We start from the raw sequence: 10,475 nt of genomic DNA, 5'->3' as shown, positions 1-10,475 counted from the left end.
CGGCAGGGGGCAGAGGCGCCTCAGCTGAGACCTAAAGGGGACAGATGGGGATGGCCCTTGGGGACCTTCGGTCAGCCCCCTGGGGTCCCCCAGGCTGGACCTCCACCACACTGGACGGGAGTGGCCTCGGGAGAAAGGGGATCCTGGGAGAGCTGGTGGAGAGGGCGGCTCCGCCGAGTCCTGATGGATGACGGATGTGAGAAAGGCCACCCAGGACCATGCCCCCTGCACCAGAACCCTGACCCAGGGGCCCAGCCGGACACTGGGGGTGCCTGGGGCCCTGCTGTCCCATGCCGGCTGACCAACCTCGGCCTCCTTCGATGAGAGGAGCCTGCAGGAGGGGGCCGTACCCACACCAGAACGTTGGACAGTGCGTGTAACCCCCTACCTGCCACCCCTGGCCCCCTGCCCCCTCCAAGTTCCTCTCCACGAGCACAGGCAGGTTCTGAGGAGTCAGTGGGGGCCTCTGGCCTTGCCTCCCAAACTTGGACGTGTTGCTGAGTCCAACCACCTGGCTGGCCACCTGAGCTGCCGAGTCCAGAGGACAGACAGACCTGGTTCCCCTCAGCCCCCCATGACCTCAGCAGTCAGGACGGAGCAGTGGGCAACCCTCGGAGTACAGAGTGTGGCTGCCTCTGCAGCCACATGTAAACAGGAGTCCTGTCTGCCTTGGGGCAGAAGCCAGTGCCCACCTCCTCCTGGCCCTGCCTCCCAAACCCTCCTGCCACTCACCCTCACCGGCCTCCAGGGCTGGAGACCTGCAGGCTCGGGGGTCAGCGGGAACCGCCTGCTGCACCTGCCATGCCAGAAGGGGAGAGTGGGCGTGGGTGCCCACCTGCTGACTGGGGACGGGAGCAAGGCCTGCAAGCTGTGTCCTGCGCTGAGGAGCAACGTGCTGACAGGACACAGCAGACACGCTGGTCACACGACAAAGGACTCTGAGCAGCCGAGGCCTTCCTGGGGCCTCAGTGCTTCACCTGCTTGCAGGGAGAAGACAGCCCCAGCCCCCGAGGGGGCCAGGGCAGTGGGCAGGCCCGGAGGAACCGGGGGCTGAGCTTGGCCTGGGATGGGGTTTAGGGGTGTGGCTGGCAGGGGACTGGCCCCGGCTTGAGCACTCAAGGCCGGCTGGGCGGAAGTGAGCGCGTGGGCCTGCACTGTAGCAGTGGGTGCCAGTCCTCGCTGAGAGCACGTGGCATTGTGTGTGTTCTTGTCCCCAATAAAGTCTCATGGTGACCCGGCTCGGGCCTCGCCTCTAGCCCCACCCCGCGCCCACAGAGGAGCATGTGGTGGGTCAGACACCAGGGGCTGGGACGGCCTCCTGCGGTGGTTCCCTGACTCGCCTCCACCATTTCCCAGAGAGCCTTAAACCCGAGGGGCTGGGTGCTGGGGGTGAGCCTGGGCCACTCTACCTGTGCACCCTCCCCATCGGGGTCCTGGGGTGACAAGTTGTCCCTGTGGGTCCCTTGTGGCTGGACTCCGAGGAGTTGAGAGTCTTTATTAAGAACAGCCCCAGTGGCTCTTTATTCATAAAACCAATTTGAGGCTTAGGGATAAAACAGTGCCCTGAGCTTATCTAGTGAAATCCAGTAATTACTGAGAGCCTGTGTGGGAGGCCCGGCCTGCGTCGGTCCAGGCCGGGAGCTGACCACACACCCTGCGCCTGTGGCAGACAGAGGCAGCCGCCCGCCCGCCTGTCCCTGCAGTGCGGTGGGGACTAGTCCCCTCCACAGTCCTCAGCCGGTGGGCACAAAGCACTGCCTACTTGGGGAGCTCCATACCGGGCCCATGAGGGCGCCTGGGGGTGGGCCAGGCCACTGCGAGTGACCACTGCCATCGGCCTCTCCACGGGCCACAGGTGACAGCCTTGCCTGACTCGGCCCCCCCCCCTGCAGCCCAGTGGCTGGTCCCTCATCGGGAAGCTGCCCTGGCTTAGTTCACGGGGAGTGGGGGGCGGCCAACGGGAGACGCAGTGAGTTCAGCCACAACGGGGTTCTCAGGGCTGATGAGGGTGCTTGCAGTTTAGCCCCAAAGTGAGCCTCATGCAGCATGGGAGGGGTCCCCAGGAGTGGAGGAGCTGCCTCCCCCAGGGAGCCTGGGCCCATGGAGAGGGAGCTGGCTGGACTCTCGGGCGCCAGCAGCAGCTGACCCTGGTTGAATGGGTTCCGCATCACCTCCCCAGGCTCCACCAGTAGCTCACGGCCCCCCGCAGGACATGGGCACTGCTGTTATCCCCAGTCAGGTGGAGAAATGGCGGCTCAGAAAGCGATGGGAGTCGCCTGAGGCCACAGCTGGCTTGTGGCTGAGCAAGTGTGGAACCAGTTCTCGAACTCACGTGGCTCTAGAGGCGGAGATGCACCTGAGAGCTGACCGAGGCGTTAACTCAGCAGCACCAGGCCGCTACCCTGACAGGTCCTGCCTTCAGCTTGTTTTCAGAGGCAAGGACAAGCTGCCGGTCAGCTTGGACATGCTGGGACGTGGCCCTGACCCTCCCCCAGGACAGCGTCCCAGGGAACCTCACACCAGTGGCTTCCAGCCTGAGAGTGAGCAGGTCCTCAGCCCCCCTGTCCCTTCACTGCAGCCTCTCTGTTTACCCTTTGTTGCCACAGCTGACTGGAAGGGGTCCTGGTGCCTGGTACCCAGTGCCCTCTGAGACCCAGCTGCAGCCCAGACCCTGGCCACGTGCCACTACTGGAGGTCGAATCCTGGCAGTGGCAGAAATCGTCACAGTTGTCACCCCACCAGCTGCTCGGGGTGGGGGGCTCGTTCCCTGGAGGAATTCCAGAGGCTTTGAGGAGCCCAGGAAGTGCACAGAAAAACACGCCTTCTGGCCAGGTATCCTGGGGCACCTGGAAAAACCTTGGAACTGTGAAGTTTGGCACCAAAACCCACATTGGACTTGGCTCCAGGCACCTCTGCCGAGGGCGGGGCTGGGCTGAGACATCAGCGGGCCAGTTGGGGCCTGCTTACACTTCCCCCGACCCAGCCTCTCCCCCAAACCCGTGCCAGCACCCTGGGCACTCTGGACTTTCAGTGGTCACTTCCCAGAGGTTCTGGCCCTAGTCCTGAAAGGGACCCCGGGCAAGTCGCCCTTTTCACAGCAGAACCTTCTCCTGAAACCCCATGAGTCAAATGGCCCAGTGTGGGAGCCCCAGCCTCTCAGCTGGGGAAACCGAGGCACAAGGAGAGCGCGAGAGTCTGGCCCGGGGCCTCACGGCTCGTTAGTGACTCGCTGCAGGGTGCACCCCGTCGTTAGCCAGCACCCAGCCTCATAACCAGCCTGCGCTGACTAGGGAGGGCAGATGATGACAGCGCACCCTCTTGTGTGCACACACATGCACACACCCGTGCACCAGCCCCTCCTTTCCCACACGGGCGTAGGCACTGAGCCAGGCACTGGGCTTCCAGAGGGGAAGGACTGAGTGGGCTGAAGCAAGAGCTCACCTGGGCTGGGGGCTCTGGGCCCCTTGTACCCCCTCCTGTGGGAAGCGGCACCCCGCTGCCCGGCTGACGGCTCCAGAGCTGGTAAATGGCACCTAACAACAGTGCGGCTGCCGGGAGTGGGAGATCACTGCTGTTGGCACAGGTGTCCGAACGCCTGAGCCCACGGGAGTGGCCGTGCCGGCCGTGCCAGCCGGGCCGTCGGTGCGCGAGGCAGATCCGACGGAGGCAGGGTTGTTGGGATTATTAAGGGCCGGCGCTGACGCCTCCTCCAGGGCACTTGAGGGCCGGTGCCTGTAATTCAGAGTTAATGATGCTGCCGGCTCTCCTTCAGGGAGGCGAGGGCAGCCCGCCTGCCCTCATCAGCGCACATCCGGCGTTGGGTCTCTGACCCGTGCAGTCAGCGCCGCCCCCTCCTTCACCACCGGCGTCCCCAATGGAATCCCGGAGCCAGGAATGCAGAGCAATCAGCACACCCGGGCGGCAAGCCCACGCAGGTGGCCCGCATAAAGCAGGGAGGGCCCGGGAGCCGAGTCTCCTGGACCAGAGCCCAGAGGAGCCTGCCCAGCCCTGCCAGGGGCCCGGGCCCACAGCGCGGTGAGTACGGCTGTACCCCACAGGGACCCCACTCAGGCCCTCATCCCAGTCAGGGGCTGGGCGGGGGCAACTGCGGGGCTGGGGAGGCCCAGGGAGGTGAGACCTGCACCGCCCCCTGCAGCCCAGCGAAGCACAGACTGGCCAGAGCGCAGCTGGGCCAGGGCGCAACCCCAGTCCTCCATCCTTGCACTTCTTGCCACATCCTGAATGTCGGGGCCCAGAAGCCCCAACTTGTGCCAGGGCTCAATTTTAGGTGGCAAGTGTCCCAAGCTTCCACCAGGCTCTTGAAGGGGTCCATGGCCCCCAAACGGTGAGAAGGGCCACTTGCTTCTGTGCATCAAGAGGTCCCTTTCACAAGACCCAGAAGCCTCCCCAAGTGGACTCATCCACTAGCTAGGAGCCTGCCTGGTTCAAACAGCTGTCCGCAGCGCCTGTCCCCCCAGGCCAGACAGAGGTGGCCCCAGCCCTAGGGGATGAGAGAGGCCTGGGAGGGCTGCTTCTGTGGGTTCTGCTCAGCTCTGAGGCTGTGTGTGCCCTGGGAGTCTGGGCCGTCTTCCCCAGAACCAGCTCTCCGTGCCAGCCTGCTCTCCCCAGAGGACCCACCAGCCAGATACGCCCCATGGCCACTACCCAAAAGGCCTCCTTGGTGAGGAGATGATTGACCATTGCCGAGGCAGGGGCATATTGGGAAGCTCTAGCCCGGGTTCAAATCCCCGCAGATCCCCATCCATGTAGCGATTCCTGAGTCGAGCCCAGTCAGACCCGAGCTTGCACCCTGGCTGTTGCTGGCAAAGCTGCGGAACCTTGGGCAAGGCACCTGTTGGAGCCCACAGCCTCCCCGGAACAGGGCACCACCCCTGGGGAAGGGCAGTAAGGACAGCAGCAGACGTGGACAGACGGCAGTGCCCAAGGGGCGGCAGGGGCACAATTCTTAGTCTTCCTGACGGTTCTCGTGGCAAAAAGTGGGAGTTACAGGGCCTGAAAGTTAGGGCTGTGGTGAAGCTGACGTGGGGACCAGTGGCACCCTGGCCAGGTGCGCACGCCCTCTGCAGGGGGGCACGGACCGGAGCCCGACCAGGTTCATCCAGTCTGTGCCCTGCGTTTGGGAGCAAGGAGCTCCCGTGTCAGAGGCAGCCGCAGAGCGTCCCAGCTAACAGCTCAGCCAGACCCATTCATTGTCGAGTCAGAGACAGAGAGAGCGATGCTGCTGACTTTCTCCCTCGTGGCCCTGGGATGATTCGGCCAGTCAGTAATTGTAAGAGAAGAATAAACCCCAACTGCCCGGCCCTCCGACCCCCCGGGGGCTGCCTGGGTGCTGCTGTCAGACATTCCAGCAGCAGTGGGACTAGACCCTAAGCTGCCATGGCCATCAAACCCCGGATGGCGGAGGGAGGACCAGCTGTGACACCCCCCTGTGCTGCCTCCCAGCTGGGCTCCACTGAGCCCCCAGCTCACACCCCTGGCAGCTGCCCAGACCCTGGAAAGTAGGTGACCAGTGTCTCACGTGGCCCACGTGGGTGGCCTCTAACTTCTCCCTCTTTCCTCCGGACCAGATGGCAAGCCCTTACTTCCTGTCCTGCCTCCTCCTCCTGCCGCTGGGCACCTGCCTCCCTCTACTGGACAGAGGAGCGCCCACGGATGCCAGGGATGGCGTCGAGAGCAAAACAAGCTGCGCCAACCTGGCGGGGGGACACCGCGCCTGCCTCCCGTGGGGCTCCTCTCTGTGGCCGAGAGCTGCAGGCTCCCTGCGTGTCACGGCCCGGGAGCCCCAGCCGCCGGGCAGAGCGTGCACGGGCCTCAGGCTTCGGTTTGGTAGGCAGGAAGACAGCAGTGGGGCCGCTGGCTTCCTCCCAGCCGAGGAGAAGGCGGTGAGCAGCCTGCTGCGGACCCTGGCCAGAGAGCTCAACGGCTACAGCAGGAAGAAAGGAGGCTTCGGCTTCCGCTTCGGCCGGCGGTGAAGGGGCCAGGGCACCCCACCTGGAAGGGGTTTCTCCTGGGACCCTGGCCCCACCCTCCCCCCACCTCCAAGACCCTGAGTAGGCGTAGGTATTATTACAGTGAATTATTAGCTGTAGGATTGGTTAGGTTGGTGCTTAGGTTGTTTTGATTTCCAATTTTGCTGAAGCAAAAACCTGGCGCTGTCAAAAAAACAAGCTGTTCTCAGTGAGCAGGAAGAGGCCACTGTCACGGCAGCCCCGCCCTGTGGCCGGGTTCGAAGCAGCCCTGTGGCTGCAGCGGCGTCGGGCTGAGGACCCTGTGGGCAGCGGGCGTGAGCAGGCAGCGGATGTGAGCAGGCAGTGGGCTGTGCTAGCTCCAAGCTGAGGTCAGACAGACTGAGCGGAGACAGAGGGGTACCGAGGGGGGAACCAATAAAAGTGGCAACACCTGCAAACCACAAGCAGAAAGCTTGCTTGACTCGTGCCCACAGACCCTCTGTGCCCTGGGAACTTCGCGTCCCTGGGCTGCCAGGGCCTAGGCTGTGGGGAAACGGAAACTGTGCTGCATGAACCACACCCCTCTCCCAGCACCCCCTTGACTGGCTACTGGTAAAACGCCCGTGGTCAAAGGTACTGGGAACACACACGATGCGCCTTCGCCCTGCACTCGGGGGCCCCGCCCTGGCGCTCTCCAAACAAGGAGCGTTCTGAAAACACCTCCTCTGCCTGGAGGAGGCTGGGGCTCAGCCTGGAGAGTCCGCAGCAGGCCCGGGGCGAGGCTGAGCACCTCCGCAAACGCTGTTCTGGCGTGTCCGCCACCCCATCCTGTGTCAGCCGGAGCAGGCGGACCTTCTCCTCCCAGGCTGCTTCAACTGCTGAGAGAAGAACCTGTATTGATGTTCCTATGGCAACATCTCCCGCCTCCTCAGGAGCTGCTGCTCACCCCTGCTCACAACTGAGTAATTTTCCATTGAGCCGTCACAGTTAATTGGTGGATTTTTATTAGCCTCTTAGAACCACCCTGGGCTAGGCCCTGCTTGGCACCCCGGAGCATTTCCGTGTTTTCCGTCTATCAGTGACTTACAAGCCCCAGGGGCCAGGGGCAGCTCTCAACCCCCAGCAGCCAGAAAGCACTTCATTGCGGGGTGTCCAGGTCTGAGCCCTACAGCCAGGCGGACTGGGGGGGAACGGGGGCGGGGAACAAGACGAGCGCACAGGAGCCAACACATCGCCTGCCGTTGCAGCGAGGTGCCTTACCCCAAGCTCCCACTGCTTCTCCCCAGTGCCTTTGTGCACAGGCCCTGGGGCCCAGGGTTCTGTGACAGGGACCAGATACCTGGGAAGTACATCAGGCTCCAACTCCCACCATGGTCTGAGGGGGGGTGGGTGGGAGTCCTCCTGCTGATCCGACGGTCTGCTAGAGACAGAACACACCCCCAGGGCTCTGTCTGTTGCCGCCGGAGGCAACCACTCAGCCCTCAGGCCATGGAGGGCTGACCTCAAGAAAACGAGCCCATGCGCCCGCTCACCAGGGGCAGCTGGCACTGAGAGTCCACGTCACTGGACGGCCAGACGAGACAGGCTCGGTTCCAGCCCAGGCCGGCTTGCCCCAGGGCGTGCCCACTCCTCCCCTGCTAAGGTGGGGGCAGGGAGGCAGCAACCTGGATCGCCCCTCCATGGGCTCTTTCACACGTACTCAGGGACGTGCTCTGAAACCACCAGGGAAAACAGGCCACAGACCAAGGCAGAGGGGCTGACCCTCACCTGCCCACTGCCCACTCCTAATTCTAGAGTATGTGAACACACACGTGAAAAAAAAAAGAGCCACCACTGTGCGTGTGCCCACACACTTGCCCTGGCTGGGTTTTAACTGAGTCGGTCCAGACCCAACTCAGTGGGGAAGCAGGAGACGCAGGGGAGGGGGCTTTCAAAGTCGCGGACAGCCCGCCACTGGGCTTTCGGCACCACGCAAACACCAACAGGGTTGCCGTAGGCACTCGAGCCGGTGAGCGCCCCGCCCTGAAAGCCCAACGCTGAACCGCTCTGAGCACGGATCTGTTCACTCCACCCCCTCCCTCTGGCTAATCTCTTCAACCCCGGCTCACTCTCGGCCCCACCGGCTGTCAAGGTTGGGAGCCTCCACGCTGTCCACGGCCCTGCTCTTTCCAAGTTAGTGGGGGCGGGGCTCACCGGCACACACTTGTCTCGGAGGCAGAGTGGGCTCACCAGAGCAGCTGGGGCTGCACAGGGCTGGCGGCAGCGCAGGGGCCCCAGGGGAAGCTGGCAACGCTCCTGGTTCCGTAAAACACAGGCAAGTAAGTCCTCATCTTGAGTGTAGGTCTGAAGGTATTTACCTATGAAACTGGATGGGAATATTCTCTTCTACACTTTCCTATATGTTTGAAACATTAATAAGTGTTTCACAAAAACAGAGGCTCTAGGGGCAGCGGGCCATCAGGCAGCCGCTGCAGACAAGGAGCCAGACTGGCCCCAGATGCCACATGGCGCGTCCCAGGGACAGGCCAACCCAGACACCGTGTCTCAGCCCTCCCAGCTGGGAGCTGGGGACCTTGCCCAAGAGGCTGGGTGGACCACCGGGGACGAGGGCAGGCACGGGCAGGCACAGGTTGGTCCCAAGACCGGCTGGTCAGTCTCGTCCCACCTAACGCCTTGGGCCAAGACAGCATGCAGAATTTGGTTTTCCCAGAACACTCAATTTGGGAACGCCTCCTATAAATTATCTTGTCACCCGAGAAGGTGAGTGAGTTAAATTCCCAACTTCTCCACGATGGAGGGAGGAGCCTGGCTCCAGGCACGAGTCTCTGCCAGTCACGCTGGGGCCGTCTGTGCAGGCAAATGTTGGCCTTGGCAGAGCCGGCACATGCTGGGTGCCCTTGGGCAAGCTGTACCCGTCTCTGAGCCTTGGCTTCCTCACTCCTCTAACGAGGACAGTGACAGACCCACCTTCCTAAGAAACAGGTGAGAAGGTTTCGTGCGTAGAACACGCAGAACGCACCTGCGAGAAGCGGGGGTGCTCGAGTGAGCCGGGATTTGGGGGAAGCCTTCACTGGAACTCAGACGTGGAGAACGTGCTCCCATCCGAAGTGCGTGCATGCTGGACGGACTGTCCCGGCAGACACACCCACTGGCTGGCACCACTCCGACTGCAGTCAGGACAGCCAGCGCCCCACAGCTCCCTCTGCCCTGACGTGCAGCGCCCCCCAGCACCGAACCACAGACTAGCCGTGCCCGTTCAAATGAAGGGAAGTGCTGGCTCCACCAGTGTGTGTGGCCACTTCTGCCCGCGTTGCCCCGAGACATGCCCTCGTACGGTGCTGCGGCAACACCTGGTTCATTCTCACTGCTCGGGAACACGCCACCAGGAGAACTGACCACAACGTACTTCCCTTCTCCCACAGATGACATGCGCGGTTTTCAAGGCATGCTTTTTATGTTCCAACACTTCGGGCTCACATTTCGTGAGGTCGAAGTCCACAGCATGGGCTTTTGTTTTGGCGGGGTCCACCCTTTGGCTGCTTCCTGGTCCTGGACCTCGAAGCGGAACTCAGAGCTGCCTGGAGCCGCCGTGCACGCGCATGTGCATTGCTCTGGGGCCGCAGCCAGTGTGCCTCAAGTCCCCAAGGACTTCTGTCTGTCCTGGAAGGGCTAGCCCCACGTGGAAGTCCGGGCAACACACGGCAGACTCCTGTTTGGCAGAGGGCCCTTCGACACGCCCGCCCGAGGCTGCTGGGTGGGTTCAGCGGCCCGTCTCCGTCTGACAAGGGAAGCAGCCGTCCCTCGTAGCTGCCTTTGCGGTCGCTCCACGCCTCCTTTCAGACTTGAGAGGCGGCATTCCAGGGGAGAGCCCGCCACCCGCAGAAAAGCCCAGACTTCGGAGAGTGGGTGCCCAGCGCCGTGTAACCATTACCAGACCCTGCAACCCAGGCCTGTCTTTGCGCGTGAAGTGAGAGGGCGGAGATCCAACCTCCTCGCCGCCGGTGGCTGCTGGGCCTGAGCCCCCGCAGATGGGTCCCAGCAAACCTGTCCTAGGCAGCATCGCGTCACCTCCGTCACCAGGCACGCCGCCCACCTCGCCGCCCAGGGCTGTGGTAAAGAGGCTTAGCTCAACCGTGCTGCCGACCGCGCGGGGGTGAGCAGGGTCCATGCCTCCCGATGGACCTGCTGACTTAGTGTCATGAACTCGGGGCACTCCTCACTCTGACTGCCCCTTCCCCAGCTGTCCGCTGGCATCGAACAGACTCAGACCAGAAAATGCCAGCGCTGCCCCGAGGCCCCTGTTGGGGATGGGGAGAGGCCGAGGCAGGGCCCGGCATGGCACGTCTGTCCCCTTGCGGGCCAGCACACCGTGCTTTTCCTCACCCACACACAGAAACGGTACCTGGCCTGGGGAACACAAGTGAAGGGCGCTTCAGGGCTGAGGGCACTGCTAGAAGTTCAAGGGCAGAGATAAGGAGCACCAGTGGAGGGACTGACTCTCTCGGG

General features: G+C 63.1%; 1 protein-coding gene across 1 annotated transcript; it reads left to right on the top strand.

Moving 5' to 3' along the window:
* The first annotated feature begins 5,588 nt into the window (after nt 1–5,588).
* QRFP (pyroglutamylated RFamide peptide) lies at nt 5,589–6,171 on the top strand. Its single transcript, XM_037036811.1, has one exon. It carries the CDS (start codon nt 5,589–5,591, stop codon nt 5,991–5,993), a length of 405 nt encoding a protein of 134 aa, XP_036892706.1. The 3' UTR covers nt 5,994–6,171.
* Nucleotides 6,172–10,475: the final 4,304 nt, after the last annotated feature.

The sequence above is a fragment of the Sturnira hondurensis genome, unplaced genomic scaffold (assembly GCF_014824575.4).
Source record: "Sturnira hondurensis isolate 20B ecotype Veracruz unplaced genomic scaffold, ASM1482457v3 Scaffold0022908, whole genome shotgun sequence".
Classification (NCBI taxonomy): Eukaryota; Metazoa; Chordata; class Mammalia; order Chiroptera; family Phyllostomidae; genus Sturnira; species Sturnira hondurensis.
This window is presented reverse-complemented; position numbering and strand designations above follow the sequence as displayed.